The following is an 18,475-nucleotide window of genomic DNA, read 5'->3' on the forward strand; positions in this document are numbered from 1 at the left end:
GTTTTGTCCCGTCATGAAACTACAACACCCAAGTTCTCTAAACGTCCAATACCGGTACTGTACAGAGCTGTTTGATGATTGACGTGACGCAGAACGAATAGGGAACCGCCGATTTCAGCGATAACCAATCACATCAATGACAAGTGAGACGTGGGCGAGGACACCAGTCTCAGAACATACACCAATAGTTTGCCAGTATACAGATGGGTGGTTTTATTGATTCAAGAAAAAAAAATGTTGCAACGGGCCAAATACTAAAGGGTGTTCAATTGATTTGTGACAGGCAAGCCAACTCAAACAATTTTAAAGAGTTGAACGTCCAGCGGGGAATCTGAACCCATCGTCTGCGCTAAAACGCCCTGTCAGGAGATGTAAATACGCGAGTTCAGGCCAGGCGCATTTAGTTATTTCACTACGTATCTACGATTGACGTACAAGTGATATTCACAGAACTTACATACCGAGGTTTTTACGCCTTCACGTTCCTTCTTCAAGGAACAGGATTGGATACCAGAACCCAACTGCTGTGAGACAGGAATAAGAAGGTAAGATTGCATTCTCGCATTTTTATCCGATAAAAATGAGATGATACGCGTTTTTGGAGACTGCTGTCGTAAGCTATGTTATATTGCAAGTAACGAACACAAGTTGCTGCCCTAATAAACACTAACGTTAGCTGCTTGATATGTTAACTTGGTCATAAGTGCACTTTATTTAAATGAACACACAGTCGTGGCTTCTGCAGTAAACCTTTATAAAACATGTTAGATGGAGTTTGTTTTTGAAGTCGTGCAGCATGCGACCAAAGGGCATTACAATCTCATGCTTCCTCTGTTTGCTAATACATGTGCCAACTGAATGAATCAAACTGGACAAGTGGATAGATGTAGGACACACCAATAGTTTGCCAGTTTACAGATGGGTGGTTTATTGATTCAAGAAAAAAATGACCTATAAACGATTCATTGCCACATAACCAAACATAAACACTTCATGGATGCACGCCCGTTTAAAAAGGGAAAGTTGTAAGCTTTTCCAATGGGACAGTGGTTATTCATTGCGCAGCAAATTCAGGTTCAAATTTAAATTGGCAGCTGTCGATGACAGTTTTAACACCAATATACCCAATCAAAACCCAGACATGACCGTGTCAAACTGTTCCTAATGATGCCCAAAAGTTTTTGTTTGGCTACAAATAAAGAAATGAACAGTGATTTTGCTATCAGTAACATGATTTTCGATTTTGTAATAATAATAATAATAATAATAATAATAATAATAATAATAATAACTTTTAAAAAGTGATATTACTATAGCCTAAATATTATCTCTTTTATTAAACTTTTACTTTAGGTCGTTGTACAGCTGACATGTACTTTAAGATCCAGGTTTTAAGGATGTATTTCATGGATATGTTCTAGGCTTTATATACTAGTTTTCCTTTTTTTTTTTTTTTTTTTTTTTTTTACATCTATTTCTTGATCATATTATTGTCATAGTCAGAGACTCACCCCTGACTTTTGTTATACATTATACACAGTTATGTAACACTGAACATGTTTTATGAATAGCGGCAGGTGTCTGATAATATGACACTTATGGACATCTTCAGAAACCTGATGACTTGAACTGTGGGATATATTGGAGTCATCATCATTAGCCACATGGTGGCAACCAATGAAGTGCTGGAATCAGCAGAATCGTGCAGGCTGACTGTCTTCTAAGCCCATTTCAGACTGACTTCTTACCATTGCAGGAAATATACAGTCATGTGAAAAAGCAAGTACACCTGTTTGTAAGAGTTGAAAGTACACACCATTTTATGGTTTTATTTATCAGGATAAAAAAAGCCTTTAGCAGGTCTTAAAATGTGGTAAATAAAACATCAGATAAACAACACATGACATATTACACTGGGCCAAAAACTTGGCCAAAATGGGAAAGCCATGGGTGACAATTCTAAATACATTCTAGAGTCATTTTTTAGCAGCAATAACTTGAAGTAATACTTTTCTATGTGATTTTATCTCTCACATTGTTGTGGAGGAATTTTCTACCCACTATTTTTTACAATGTTGCTTTAGGGTATTGCGGTTTGCAGGGATTTTTTGGATTTATACACTGCTCTCTTAAGGTCCTGCTGCAACATTTCAGTCGTGTCGAGGTCTGGACTTTGACTAGACCACTGCAACACCTTGATTATTTTCTTTTTCAGCCATTCTTTTGTAGATTTAGAGTTTTTTTGTTGTTGTTTTTTGGGGGAGTGGGGGGTCGTTGTCCTGTTGCATGAGCCAATTTCATTCAAGCTTTAGCTGTCAGACAGATGGCCTCACATTTGACTCTAGAATACTTTGGTTTACAGAAGAGTTCATGGTCAATTCAATGAAGTTCCCAGGTCCTGTGGCTACAAAACAAGCCCAAATTATCTGCGATGTTAGCCTGACAAGCCAGACCCACATCAAGATGTTTGGTCTGGAAACTCACCATAGACAGGGCTCAATCCGAGGGGCGGGATAAACGGTTGTCTTTCAAACTCCCTCTGCACGCGATAGGATAGCGCTACACCAACCAGAGCAACGAAGGTGAAGCGGAGCTCGTTGATAGATTCAACATTCGCCGTATACAGTCGGCAAAACTCCAAACACATCTTTCCTTTTTAAGAATGACTTCAGTGCCATTCTTTGTTCTTTTCTCAGAGAAAAGCTTAACTCCAAGTCTTCCAGCGTCGCGGTCAAAGCTGATTCGAAAGAACGCCGTTCACCAGTTTCGGTGTTTACTAGAAGCACGCAAACGCAACTCGGCCGGCATCATTATGGCCCCGCCCACCAACTCTATACACGATGTGATTGGCCCAACAAGAGTTTGGCGTTTAGAGCTCAGAAGGGTTTGCTGCTGCTAGGGTGTGTCTAGATTTCTAGGCTACTGTGATGTAGCTCTTGGATTTGAATTTGCTGGCATGTCCACTCCTAGCCTGATCTGGTCATACACAATTCTAGTTAGAATATGAGTCCGATACTGCTCCATTGGGCCGTGATTATGGGGCGTGCTTCAACCGAACCAGGAAAGACCTCAATTGGATAGACCTACAACTAGGGCTGCACGATTAATCGAAATCGAACCGCAATCGCGAATTGGCTTGTGTGCGATTTATGAAACCTTCCTGCGCTTTTAAATGAAATAAATAAATGCCCTGTGTGTTAGCGAAGAGCGGCTCTGTGATCAGAAGTAACGCTGCTCCGTCTAAAAGACTGCGAGTTTGAGTCGCTTATAACGTGCATTTGTAAAAGCAAAAGGAGTCAAACATCTTCAAACTAGATAAGCGTTTATAAACCTGTTCAACAAAAGACAAAGTTTATTAACATGCTTTACCTCACTTCATATCGTCAGTTGAGTGTTTGTGAGCTGATGTGGCTTTTATAGTATTCTATACAGTGGTAAAGTCTATGTCAATCAGCGCTGCATTATAATATACTTTATTATTATGAAAATACCCTTGACGGCTTGAAGAACTCAAATACACCATATTTTGCTGCAGTCGTGTTTATTGTCATCATGTTTAATCAAAGCGTTTCTATCTTCTGTTTATATAAGGGTTTTCCTGAAAATTAACGTCATTACTTCTGAGGCAAATGTAGCTTTTCCGCTCAAGGGCGCCCTCTGGCCTTCATTATGAATTAAAAACTTTAGGTTATAAATAATACGAAAATACTTAATACATTTTAAAACTTAATAAAAAGAAATAAAAAAATAATAATAATTAGTATTATTATATTTTTTATATTCATTCTGACATACTCTATTTTTTAATTTGTAATTAATGAAAATGTTATTGTAATGGTAATATTTCTTATTTGTAAAAATATTTTTTGCATTAATCATAATAATTATTAGTCATATTAATATATAAACACAAAATGTTATACACACACACTTTTCATTTGTAAAAAATATATAATCGCATTTTCAACCGCAATTGCCATTTTACCCAGAATAATCGCAATTATATATTTTCCCAAAATCGTGCATCCCTACCTACAACCAATCAGAGCAACGAAGCGAAGTCAACAGAGCTCAACTGCACTGTGTTGCCAAGTCCAAGTTTTTCCCCGCGGGTTGTTTTCTATGTCCGTGGGTTGAAGGGACTATTATGTGATATATAGACCCATGACTGCGAATTTTAGCAGGCAACCGTGCCAAAATAACACACATTTACCCCCCAAACACCATTTTTTTTCCAGGAGAACCCCCCGAGAAGTTATTGTTTATGGCTAGTAGTTGGCGGGTTTTGTTGTAAAAACTTGGCAATCCTGTCTGCACGTGCGCTGGAATAAACGATCTTTGCCGTTGTTGTAAAAAATAAAAGAATTTAATGATACACAGAATACTTACCCAACATGATCATCATTTCTGAGAGAAATTGTGAAGGTGAATGCATATATAAAAAGCTCTCCGTTTAGGATTTGAACAAATATAATCCAAGCCCCTTTGATGACGTGCATGATTACGTTACTGTTGATCATCTGTCCATCATCGTCTAAAGCCCGCCCTGATGATTTCATTGGTCTGAACAGTTTCTGTTTGGAGATAATTACTCCTCTATGGAGCGATGCCAGACCGAACTGCCCAACCTAAAAATGTTGTGGGCGGGGCTAAATTCGGCAGGCACCCAGGCTAGTCCACTCCTGGGAAGATTGGCAACTGTCTTGAATGTTTCCCACTTATGAAAATCTTCCTCAGTTTGGAAGTGGCCTTGTAACCCTTTCTATACTGATGGGCAGCAACAATGGTTTCTCTAGGATTACTGCTGATGTCTTTCCTCCTTGGCATTTGTTAACAGTAACACACACCTGAATGCTCCAGACCAGCAAACTGCCAAAGCGTCTGCTTTTGTAGAGCTGATCACGCTTGCTCTTGATCAATAAATCAAAGGCATCTGATTAACCTTTACTAACCCTCTTAGTTCTTCTGGAAGCAGTTAGTCTATGAGTCTACTTAGTTTGTCACACATGACTTTTCCATTTTGACCTAGTTTTTGCTAAATAAAATGACATGTTGTTGTTCATCTGAGAATGTTTACATAATTTTAAAATCTGCCAACCACCAGATTATTTTTTATGTCATGTCCTGAAAACCATAGAATTCAAAAGGGTGTACTACTTTTTCATAGGATTGTATACATACATGCATGCATACATTGTGATTGGCACACATACTGCTTTGAATTGTTTTGTTGTGACAGTGCATTTTGGGATTGGAATTATCCAAGAAGAAAGTTGTTGGTTTATTGTGTGTTTAAATATCGAATTGATCTTGTATGGCAGAATGAGTAAGACCAGAGGCAACATTCTGGACTTGTTTTTTCTCTATTGTATAGGCAAATAAATGTTCCTGTGTTCTTATAAGTTGGGCTGTGAGTGCATTAGTAAGTTGATCTCTGAACAGTACTAAGGTTTTCTTTTGAGTAGAGTAATTCTTTTTTTATATAGACCAATCCCACAGGCTGTGCCAACATACTTGGATAAAAGGTTTTATGTGAATGGTTCACTAAATCTCTCAGAGCCATTTGCTTCCACCCAGTCAGGGTGGAATCATTTTGATGATGATGATGATGATCATTTTGCTACCAAATCACACCAATTCTCCCCTCACTGTTTTACATGGTCCATTAAAAATGCAGAATGCCATCCAATACATTCGCATCTCCACAAACTCCTAAACCTTCACACAAATGTACTGCTGTAGTTTACAGCAGCTTCATATTGTGTCTCTTCTGCAGTGTTCATATATCAGTGTCAGGTTCTCTCTCTCAGGCAGGACACAGTTGCTGTATTGTTGTGATTTTGGCAGAGGTATGTGCCTTATTCAGGAAAAGACAAGTATAAGAGTCAAACCACTCTGTAACCACAAAAGAGTTAGAGTGAAATGGGACACCTTAAATATGCTCTCATGTGAAATCAGCCTTAGCTTTGTAGATGAACTTTGGGGTTTGCCGATTTAGATATGATTTTTTTTTGTTGCCCTTTCATCCGAGGGGCCATATGCTGTGCAAATAACCTTTTCTTTGCAGTTGGTAGACCTTTGAGCACATTTTTGCAATATCCTGCTATGTAACTCCTAATTAAATGCATGTGTTCTTTAGGAAATGGGTAATTACTAGCTGTGTTTTCCTTTTATCCAAATTATATATATATTTTTTCCCCAACTGGTTTTGCTTCAGTATTTGACAAATTAGACACATCACAGTAACAGGATAACCTATTGTGTAAAAAAGTAAACAAAATAGTTTAAAAAAATCTGCTATATTATTAACTTGAAATGAAATGACTAAAAAGTGTGCTAACACTGTGCCAAATGTTGTATTTTGGAATGCATGCATTGCTATTAGGGCTGTAACGATACACCAAACCCACGATTCGGTTCGTATCACGATTTTTGACCCACGGTACGATACAAACCTCGATATGGGGGGGACAAAACATTTTTATTCTGTACAGTATTCTGTAGCCTATTTTGCCGTCAATACCATATATCTGTATGGTCAATAGGCTACTGCCGACGTTTTCTTTGCGGTACCAATAGGCAATATATATTTAACATGAAGTATAGGGCCTCCTGTACATCAATACCAACAGAAGCGCCGCGTCAGACACGCTTCTGGTGTGCAAAGAAAGAGAAAACGCCACGCAGCCGCCCCGTGGATGACACGCAACAGAAACGCCACGCTCACACCACGTTGCTAGCCGGTTGGGGAAGCTTCTTGAAACACGGCAAATTGTGTGGGTCTTGTCAACTACACGATTGCCATCCTTGTTCTCCACCGGGTAGCTGAAATGTTGCCATACTGCTGACTTAAAAGTTGGACCTGGACAGGAAGGATAATTCTGGCAGTTGGAAGGGGTGTGTCGCGATTCTGCCTTCTCACATCGCGATACAGGTTCGTGGTACATTGCGATACATTGCGATTTCGATTTCATATTGCATATCGTTACAGCCCTAATTGCTATATGTTACTATATTGGTATTTACTATTTCGATCTTTTTCATAAGCAACATTAAATGAAAGTATTGCTCAATTAAAGTCAATCATAAATAAAAAATGATAAAAAAATTTAAATTAGTTTTGACCTTCTAAATCAAAATGTTATAATGTCATAATTAGACCTTCCCGGAAAAAACTTCTCCAATCATTTAGTCCTGCTTTTTTCTTACAGTCAACTGCAAGCTCCCATTCAGATCCACCTCCATCCAGTTAACAACCAGTGGATGGAACCAAGTCACCCCTAAATAAAAAAAACCTAAAAAAAACCCTTTGATAATTCGTTTCACTTGGATGTACATCACAATGCGTAAGAAAAGATCTATTGCCATGTTTCATTGTGACTTTGAATGAAATATTCACATACTGTGTATATTACTATGTTGTGCTAAAATTATTTGTAGCATTTAAAGTGATTGATTTAGAATTTTTGGTGTTTCATTCTTCCTCTCTGCCATCACTATCCCAGTGCAAAATAGTGGAAGCTGAAAGTAGTTTTAAACGCCAAAAGAGGGTTTGTGCTGGTGCAAGCGGTTAGTAAATCTGACCCGAAGGCTATAAAGACTAAAACGGGCAATAAAAACAGGTTTGCTAGGTTTGTGTAACAAAACCCACACAAAACTAGTCCAATCGCATTCGCCTATACAGGTCACAAAGCATAATCCAGCCTCTTACTTATGTTTTTAAAAAAAACTACTAAGTAATAAAGACTCACTGGAATGTTAAAGCCATTCTGAAAGAAAGTCCCTTAAATTAGAGTTCAACTGGTGGACTATATACAGCAAGGCAAAAATGCAAATAATAAAATGCAACTAAAAATGGAAAATGACATATGATATACTATATTATTTCTCTAAATTAAAAATATACATTTTAGATTGCTGTTGAAATCAGGCATTTGGGTACATTATCTTATGCCAGTTTGGAAAATGTGATCAATTACTACACGAGGGAAGATGCCACTGCCGAATAACCTCACTACACTGGAGAAAATGCTCCAAAAAGATGACTGAACAGGTCAAAATTAAGTTACATACTGAAAGTGTGGGCTACACAGAAAAAAAAACTGTGTTGATTTTCACTTTTGCGGTAAAATCATTGCTTTGGTATTTTAAGAAAGAGATTTTTGAAACTTGTTAATAATCTTCTTCACTGTAGTCCGATGGACTTCAAATTGTTTGGAAGTCGCCTTATAACCCTTTCTATATTGATGCAAAGGTCTCTATAGGCAGCAAAAATGGTTTCTATAGGATCAGTAATGCTCAACAGGATCAAGCTTTTTGAAACATTAGACATGGTTTCACTACTTTCCAGGCAACAAAGTTTCTTAATTTGTGTCAAGTTTGTGACATTTTCACATGCAAGTTCCAAATGAAATAAAGTAGTAGCACAAGATGAAAGGGAATGTTAATAATGCTTTTTATTGTTTTTTGAAACGCTAAGAGAAGACCTTTCCACTACTTTTCAGATTGTGAAAATGCATTTGTATATGAAGTTTCAGACAATTTACCAAAAATAGTTCAGACACCCTAAAAAGGTCAAAGGTCAGATTTTGAAACTTTTTCTTTATTCTTAAATATATGTAAATTATAACTTCTTTTTTCTAGCTTAGATTTTATAATTAGACCCCAGAGGGTTAAACCAGACGCTAATTTGTGCTGCTAGATTGCGTTGGTCATTATGGAAATGATCCGGCTGCGTCAGTCTTCTTTAACTTGCTCGTTGTCAGCAGATCATGCACAGAACTTTCCACTCCCAATTGGCTCTTTTATGGAATTGCGCTCTCACACTAACTTGCCTTGTTTAGTACATCTGGCCCTTTGTCTCCTGAGGCTTCGCAGACTCTTCATAAACTTCCCCACTGAGTTTAATCAGTTCTGCTGTTGTTTCAGGTGTTCATTCTCAGCCTTAGAAGCTTTGTCCACAGGCAATAGGATTGCAATATAACATTTTGTTCTTTTTGGCCCTTTGGGTACTTGACCTTGTTCAGGTTTTTCAGTATGTGTGGATATGCTTGAAATTCTACATTCTAAAGACAGCCTTGAGTATCTTCTCACGTAGCAGAGGCCAGTCTTCTTTCTTTGTCCAAGTGCTTGAGGATTTGTTTGTAACTTTATTTTTTACAGCACTCATTTGTACCATATCAGGTTCTCATGCATTCTTATCCCTGACCTCACTTTCCCTTTAGTTTGAGTGTTGACTCTTATTATCTCCTGAGCTTCTGTGTGAAACACTGCAAGGCTACTAATCACTTTGGTTCTTTACAGATGCTGATAACACTCAGTAGATATCACTACAGAAGCCTTAAGGAACTGCTTTCTGTAATGCCTATCTTTGGCTCTCGCTCTCTAGATGCTGCTACAGGTGGGAGGACAGCGCACTGCCCTTGGGCTGTTGGGCATCAGGAGGGTGTGGATTATGACCCGCTCCGCCCATACCTCACCCCAGACGCTGGAGTACAAACCCATCAAAAAGGTCATGGTGGCCAACAGAGGTGTGTTAGCGGCTGTGTTTTGATTGAAGTACTAGCAAACTGCATAGTAATGTGTGCTGCTTGCTATTAAATTATAGTTATTGAAACATTATTACGAAACTTAAAACAACTTATTTTTTGTTAAGATGTTTTGTTTGATAAAGTAGTATATATTTTTCAATTTAAATAAATATAACTTAGAAATTAGTTCCTTGTAATGCTGCTCTTATGAACTTTCTATTCGTCAAAAAATCCTGGAACAAAATGTATTTTCCACAAATATCGCATTACAACTGTTTTCAACATTGATAATAATAAGAAATGTTTCTTGCAGCATAAAATGTAGCTTTACCACCACAGAAAATATAAAATGTTATATTTGTATATTAAAATAAAAAAAGTGAATTTCATTATTTCATTCTTTCTGTATTTTTGAACACATGCAGCTTTGGTGACCCTAAGAAATCTTACAGACCCCAAACTTGTGAACTTGTGAATTGTACAAAAAAAAAAAAAAAATCCAGATTTTTGCAATCAGACAGAATCTGAAAAACCAATGCATCCATAAAATACAGTTGAAGATGTTGTTTAATTGAGAAATAACAAAGGTAGTATCATATTATGAATATAACTATTCTCAGTCTCTTTGTCTTCTGTCCTTCCTTAGGTTTTAAAATACATGGCATGAATAATTTTAAATTTATGAAATGCTTTTTTGCAGGAGAGATTGCCATCCGGGTGTTTCGGGCCTGCACAGAGCTGGGGATCCGTACAGTGGCCGTCTACTCTGAGCAGGACACGGGACAGATGCACAGACAAAAGGCAGATGAAGCTTACCTCATCGGGAAAGGGCTGCTACCTGTAGCAGCCTACCTGCATATACCAGACATCATCAAAGTGGCCAAGGTCAGACTTTTCTCGCACTCGAATGGGTTCAGTAAAAATACTCAATAAATCCTCTGTACAGTAGTTGTTTTCTACTTGTCTACTTCTGACTCCAAACACAACATTTTACAATTTGAATAAAAAATGTATAATATTATATTTACAATTATAATTTGATGCTTCTCATTTACATTTTCTCTATAGTTCAAAAGTAAGATTATTTTTTTAAATGTTTTGAAACTAGTCTTTTATGCTGATCAAGGCTGCATTTATTTGATCAAAAATACAGTAAAATCTGGAAATCCGGATAATAACCTTTGTAATAATAGATGCTTGTTGTTGTAATGCTTAATATTATTATGGAAACCATGATCATTTTTTTCAGGACTCTTTAATGAATAGAAAGCTAAAAATAACCCAGCATTTTTATATAATATTTATTATTTTAAATAGATTTTTGTAACATTAGATTTTTTTTATTGCCACTGTCAATTAGTTTAATGATTTCTCACTGTATAAACGTTTTAATTTCTTTTAAAAATTGTAAAAAAAAAAACACTTTTAAATGGTAGTGAATTTAACATTTTTATTTTACAATTATTTTACATTTTGCAATATTATGTATTTGCCACACACAAATACAGGTATGTTTTTTCCTCCAATTAGTTAGAAAAGATGCAGTAATAGCTAGACATCACATTATACAAATACTAAAATTATTCAGGAAACTCCAAGATGGCAATAAAAAAATTAATAAATTGTTACTAATTATTTTTTATATTTTCAAATTATTCTTACTGATGCTGCTAAGACTTTCTAGTGTCATTCTTATTGTTTCGACTAAACCTCATTTATGCCTGCCAGCAACGTTATTTTAACTGGCAGAATCAACTACCACAAATGTCAGAGAAAAATAAATGAGTTGATATTGCAAAGCACAAAAATATAAGATATAGCGCTGCTGAAACAACATGGTAAGTGCCAGTTTTACCAAAACTCTCCCACACTGACTCGCTGTCTGTGTCAAAAACCAGACTGCGTTGGGTTCAAAAACAGCAATGTACTTTTTTTTAATACCTTTGACTTTTGTTGCGTTTGTGGGATGAAACAATAGATTACGATCGCGTGACCTGTAAAGTACATGTACAGCCTGCAGTGATTGGACGGAGCACAAACAGACCTGCAAAGAGCCGTAATTGCACATAATTATGCCTTCTGACAAAAGAGTTCAGAGTCTGCAGCCAAGAAGCTGTAAAAACCCTCAACAGGCAGTTGTTCTTCTGCATCTAATTTTCGGATGAAATACCTCAGGCAACAATCAATTTAGTCAGTTATTGGCTTAATCAATAAATAAAAAAATGTCATTTGTTTATCAATTCAACACTCTACCTAATGTATGTTTTAGAAAATGTCCCATGTTGTGTAAAGTGCACGAAACATTCCTAACACCTTGTCATGACTTGTTTAAGAGAGCTATATCAGTTAACCTTAAAACCAGGTCAATAAACAAAAGGGTTCATTCAGTTGGGGAAGTTGGGCTGTATTCTCAGAAGGAAGCAAGCCACCACTGAGATTTATCTCATCATGGAATGAGAGCTATATCTACAACTTCGTGGCTCAAAGCAATGAAGTACAGGGTTACTGGCAACACTAAGGCCATAGGTTTGAGCTCTTCAGGGTATGCGCACCAATACATTTCACAGTAGAATAAAAACTTCCACTAAATGTGCAAATGCATTGGGGTCGTTCTGATCTTTTAAGAAATCGTTTTGAAAGAATTCTCTTTAAACAACAGTTTTATATTTAATATATATTTGAAAATGTAATTCATTCTTTTAATGGCAAAGCAGAATTTTCAGCGGCCAGTCTTAAGTGTCACATGATCCTTTAGAAATCATTCTAATGTGATTATTTTCTGCTCAGGAAATATTTCTTATCAATTATGAAAACAGTTGTGCTGCTTAGTATGTTTGTGGAAACCCTGATACTTTTTTCACAATTATTTGAATAAAAAAGAAAAGAAAATCTGGCTTTATAAAAAAAAAAAAAAAAAAAAACAATTTTTGTTAGAACCTATAAACATACTTAACTTACTTACTATAAACTTAAAAAACAGCAACTTTTGAATGATAGTTCATATGAATCTCCTCTTTTTGTGTTTTTACTTCTGAATAATAAATGTGATCATATCACAGTCATAATTGTTTATGATGATTCATTGTAACAGACTACTTGTGCTCCAGATTGTAATATTTCACAATATGTGTCTGGCAGGAGAACGACGTAGATGCTATCCACCCAGGTTATGGCTTCCTGTCAGAACGAGCAGATTTTGCTCAGGCATGTATGGATGCCGGGGTACGTTTTATCGGTCCCACCCCAGATGTGGTGCGCAAGATGGGGGACAAAGTTGAGGCTCGTACCATTGCCATCAATGCAGGTAAAGTGTTACCACCTACCCTGCTCTCTCTCATCACAAAATATCTTCAGTTGTGATGTTTAGTAGAGTGCAAAAGTGCCCGTCACCTATTTCAGTGCCTTTGTACCTGAAGTATTTCCCCTTAGGGATTTTTAAAAAGGTATTTGTCAAGAAGCTATAACCAGCCACGAATGAGGTGATTTCACCGACTCGCAACAACCTCTTGCTTCTATGTACTCTTGTGAACAGTTCATTATATTTGTTCTTCCTTGTCGTTGGTTCGTCAGTGCTTCATTTTTTGTGAAGCTTTTTAGCTTTACTGCTGCTATGACAATGGGACATCTACTCTTGTATCACATGTTTGTGCATTTCTTTTTTGTTTAGGTTGATTTTAAAATAAAGTGTTTAGTAATGAGGCTTTTTCACAGGGTATATTTCAGTTACTCTGCGTATGATTTGCACCTCTGTTGTAGGGAGACTGACTCTATTTACAGCATTTGCAGTGCTTCATGGGAATGGCTGGGTGGTAAAGTGTTCCTTTGGTGCATTTTTTGTTGTTGTTCCTCATTTGAGTTCTCTGATTGGTGGAGATTTTCTTAGCAGAATCATGGGTAATGTAGTTTTTTTCACCAGGAACTCTGCTGTTAAACACTATTATTCAAAAAGTGGAAATAATGCTGTCTGATGGCTTCAACAAATGCATCGATTACCAACAAAGTAGCTCTAATGGTTTATAGGGGTGCTCAAACCTGCTCCTGTAAATATACCTACCTGCAGATTTGAAGATCTTAATTAGCTGGTCCAGATGTATTAGTATTGATGTCATTTTCAGGAATGTAGATCTCCAGGAACACGATTGGCCACCCCTGGTTTATAAGTTATCATTACAAATGCATTCCCCTATGGAGAAGGTGTAGGATTTTTTTTAATGCTTAAAAAAAAATTACAATTACAAAACTTACTGTTGACTGAAATTTGTCTAATAAACTACTATATATCAAAGTATTTACATGGTACTTAATAGAATGGCATGGCATTGCTTTGGTACATTTTCTGGTCATCCTGCAGGTGTGCCGGTGGTACCTGGAACAGACGGTCCCATCTCATCTTTGCAGGAAGCTCAAGAGTTCTCCAACAGCTACGGCTTCCCGATTATCTTCAAGGCCGCATACGGGGGCGGTGGCCGTGGAATGCGGGTGGTCAGAGAGTATGAGGTATTGTGTAATAAAAAAAATAAAAGAGCCAGTTGCAAGCTATCCCACTGGAGGGCTTTTAAATGAGGGCTAAAGCGACACCCTCGTGTGCACTAAGATGTGTGTGCTGTTCAGTTAGTGGTGCAGTATGAATTGGTGTGCTGTGTATTTGCACTGGGTAACCCTGTGGCTGTGTGTGTGATCAGGAACTAGAGGAGAACTATCAGCGAGCGTACTCTGAGGCCCTGACAGCCTTTGGCAATGGAGCTCTGTTTGTGGAGAAGTTCATTGAGAAACCCAGACACATTGAGGTGCAAATCCTTGGTAAGTGAGTTTGTTTTTATTATTGGTTTGTGTTAGGCTAGTCTCTGGTCAAGAACTGCAAATCAGGTATTCTTATATTTTTTTTAAAGTGGTTTGACCAAAAATGAATAATCTGTCATAAATTACTCACTTTCATATCATTCCAAACCTGTATGACTTTCTAAAAGCCTTGTAATAGACAGACTGTAGTCATATTCAATGATAACCTTCCCTTTCAGTGGGCTGTTAAACACTGATTAGATCAGTAGGTATGTTTACATTCACAAATTGTCGTCAGTTTGAAAAAATCCAATCCGATCTCAGATTCTGAAAGTTCTGTTTATATGTACTCTAAACTTTGCAGTCTGATTAACACATCTCTACATGTTACAAATGTGCATTAAGAGTATTCAGAGTCAAATTTCAGCATATTCAGACGCATTTAAAAATGGAGGTCATTTTTAAGGTCTAATCCTGACTTAATCTAAGCCCTGTCTGTGAAACAGGGCCTTACTCTCCACTGACCAGTTCATAAGGCATAAACATGAGCACATTAGCATGAGGACATTCGCATTGTGGCACTGTACATATGCACAAGGTACCGTTTACATGGCTAAAATCTTTGTCAAATGGGTTAATAAATCTACACCCCATATCGAAATGTCAAGGTTTCCAGTGAATACTATTTCAAAATATTATTATATGGCTTCATAAGAGCTAATATAGAACACAAGGCATATATATCGTTTTTAATAATGCCTTATGGTGCTTTTGAAATTTGAACGCTTCAGTCCTTATTCATTGTAGTTGCATGCAAAAGAACAACCAGGACTCTTTAAAATTTCTCCTTGTGTATGCCATTGAAAGAAAGTCACACAGGTGAGTAAATTAGGACAGGTTTTTCCTTTAAATCTGTTCCCAGACATAACATCCTAACTGAGGAAGCGCTCAACCTCCAACAACAAATTAGATTTAAATACAGTTAATTAAAACATATGTGGATATTTGCATATAGCACACTGTTCTCAACAGTGAACAGAATCGGGCAGTGCTCTGTTGTGTGTTAATTTACTTAATGTTGTTTATTGATCTAATAGATGATTGTATTTGTTATATTTTGAAAAAAATACTAGCAGATGAGTTTGTTTACACTGCCAGATGGATTTAAGACTTCAGTGTAATGCTCAGTGAGTTTGTCGGTCTGTTGTGTGTAGGCGATAAATACGGCAATGTCATTCACCTGTACGAAAGGGACTGCTCCATCCAGAGGAGACATCAGAAGGTGGTGGAGATCGCACCAGCCTCACAGCTGGACCCACACCTCAGAGACAGACTGACTGCTGACTCCGTGAACCTCGCTCGACAGGTACAAGTCTTCCAAACTGTATGCAAATTCAGATCTCAAATTACAGATGTCAAACTCAAAACACACATTTAAAACTTAAAATCTAAATGAAGATTAAACCTGCAGCATTGATTTTTTTTTTTACAGTTTGTGTTTTGATCCTTTGAATTTATTCTATATTTTGTCATATTCATTATTTTAGTCAATGTACTCTACTGATCTGAAAGAACATCTTAAATTCTAAATTTTACAAAATATTTATAGCAATTCTAAATTAATGATTTTTTCATAATATATGAATCAATAATACAATTAAAATTATTACTTCTTAACAAATATTAATATTTAAATATGTAACAAAATAACATGGTTACTGTAAATAAAAAACACAGTAACTGTTGTAAGCAGTGGATAGTTTGATCACATGTAAGCTGTAATATTATGTTTATATATTGTGTGTGTGTGTATGTGTGTGTGTATGTGTATATGTATATTATATATATATATATGTGTGTATATATACGTACATACATACATACGTACATACATACAGGGCATGATGGAGAAAAATTAAACTTTGGGAGAAACCAGGCTCAGTCGGGGGTGCCAGTTCTCCTCTGGCCTATTATCAAAAAGTGTATGATTATTATTCTGGCAACCTTACAGGTCAGAAATCATATTAGATCGGAATATTCAAAACTTCTAGGAATCACGCAAGAGACGTTTTTTTTTAAGATGGCACGTAGATTACACAAGAGTATGAATACTTGAAAGATCGGAGTTATTGCGCCGGAGACAAATTCAGAGGAGACACCAATTGACACGGCTCAGCAGACACTCCAGGATGTGATGGTCATGGCCAGATGCAGGTCCACCATCCCATCCGGACACGGCCTGGATCTGGCTGACTGCAGTAAACCTCGGGATAAACAGAGGGACTAACATTAGCGTAGATGCCACTCTTTTTATAATGTAATTAGTACATCAGGTGTTATAGGAAGTGTTCCCGGTTCCGGCTGACCTAGTTAATGCAGCCAAACAATCAGTCAATTGATTTGAATAATAAAAGTTGAAAATGTTCTACGTGTATGCCATAGTAAAAAGATGCGTTTTTAGTCTAGATTTAAACTGACAGAGTGTGTCTGCTTCCTGAACAATACTAGGAAGACTATTCCAGAGTTAAGGTGATATAGGAAAAGGATCGACTGCCTGCAGTTGATTTAGATATTCTAGGTATTATCAACTGGCCAGAGTTTTGAGAACACAATAGATGTGATGGAGTATAATGTGTTAAGACATGGCTTAAATCAGCACTAGGTAACTTTTCAACCTTCATAATATATTTTCAAGACTCTTGTGATGATACATCGACTTACAATAGGTCGAATGACACGTGTGCCATAGCTTGACAGGGTCTGTATCGTTTAATCGTACTTTTAAACTTTAGTTTAAAGGTTACTCTCGGTAGTAACCCGAGAACAAAAAGAACTACAAAATTCGACTGCTTTACGGCATATACGTCACTTCCACCAACACCCACACTTCCTTAAATTCGGACGTGTTTGCTTCTTTTTTTTTTCTTTCTTTTTTTACTTTTTATTCATCAAAGTATTATAAAAAATTATCACAGATTATGATAAAAATATTAAGCAGCAGAACTGTTTCCAACTTTGAAAATAAATCATCATATTAGAAGGATTTCTGAAGGATCATGTGACACTGAAGACTGGAGTAACGATCCTGAAAATTCAGCTTTGACATCACAGAAATAAATGATCATTTAAAGTATAATAAATTGAAAACAAATTATTTTAAATCGTAATAATATCACAATATTACATTTTTTCTGTGTTTTTGATCAAATAAATGCAGGCTTGGTGAGCAGAAGAAACTTCTGTGTACACTCACCTAAAGGATTATTAGGAACACCTGTTCAATTTCTATCAACCAATCACATGGCAGTTGCTTCAATGCATTTAATGGTGTGTTCCTGGTCAAGACAATCTCCTGAACTCCAAACTGAATGTCAGAATGGGAAAGAAAGGTGATCTAAGCAATTTTGAGCGTAGCACGGTTGTTGGTGCCAGACGGGCCGGTCTGAGTATTTCACAAACTGCTCAGTTACTGGGAACTTCACGCACAACCATTTCTAGGGTTTACAAAGAATGGTGTGAAAAGGGAAAAACATCCAGTATGCGGCAGTCCTGTGGGTGAAAATGCCTTGTTGATGCTAGAGGTCAGAGGAGAATGGGCCTACTGACTCAAGCTGATAGAAGAGCAACTTTGACTGAAATAATACTCATTACAACCGAGGTATGCAGCAAAGTATTTGTGAAGCCACAACAGACAGCCTTGAGACAGATGGGCTACAACAGCAGAAGACCCTACCGGGTACCACTCATCTCCACTACAAATAGGAAAAAGAGGCTACAATTTGCACAAGCTCACCAAAGTTGGACAGTTGAAGACTGGAAAAATGTTGCCTGGTCTGATGAGTCTCGATTTCTGTGGAGACATTCAGATGGAGTCAGAATTTGACGTAAACGGAATGAGAACATGGATCCATCATGCCTTGTTACCACTGTGTAGGCTGGTGGTGGTGGTGTAAGGGTGTGGGGGATGTTTTCTTGGCACACTTTAGGCCCCTTTGTGCCAATCGGGCATCGTTTAAATGCCACGGCCTACCTGAGCATTGTTTTTGACCATGTCCATCCCTTTATGACCACCATGTACCCATCCTCTGATGGCTACTTCCAGCAGAATAATGCACCATGTTACAAAGCTTGAATAATTTCAAATTGGTTTCTTGAACATGACAGTG

General features: G+C 37.1%; 1 protein-coding gene across 1 annotated transcript in view; it reads left to right on the plus strand.

Moving 5' to 3' along the window:
• Nucleotides 1-215: 215 nt before the first annotated feature.
• The window catches only part of pcxa (pyruvate carboxylase a), a 166,510-nt gene continuing 148,250 nt past the window's right edge, over nucleotides 216-18,475 (plus strand). Inside the window, exons 1-7 of the mRNA XM_067423622.1 lie at nucleotides 216-545; nucleotides 9,389-9,530; nucleotides 10,231-10,415; nucleotides 12,669-12,834; nucleotides 13,882-14,027; nucleotides 14,213-14,330; nucleotides 15,524-15,675. Of these exons, the coding sequence (XP_067279723.1) occupies nucleotides 9,389-9,530; nucleotides 10,231-10,415; nucleotides 12,669-12,834; nucleotides 13,882-14,027; nucleotides 14,213-14,330; nucleotides 15,524-15,675 (909 nt within the window). The 5' untranslated portion in view covers nucleotides 216-545. The remainder of the gene's footprint in view (nucleotides 546-9,388; nucleotides 9,531-10,230; nucleotides 10,416-12,668; nucleotides 12,835-13,881; nucleotides 14,028-14,212; nucleotides 14,331-15,523; nucleotides 15,676-18,475) is intronic.

Source organism: Pseudorasbora parva, chromosome 18, assembly GCF_024679245.1.
Source record: "Pseudorasbora parva isolate DD20220531a chromosome 18, ASM2467924v1, whole genome shotgun sequence".
Lineage (NCBI taxonomy): Eukaryota > Metazoa > Chordata > Actinopteri > Cypriniformes > Gobionidae > Pseudorasbora > Pseudorasbora parva.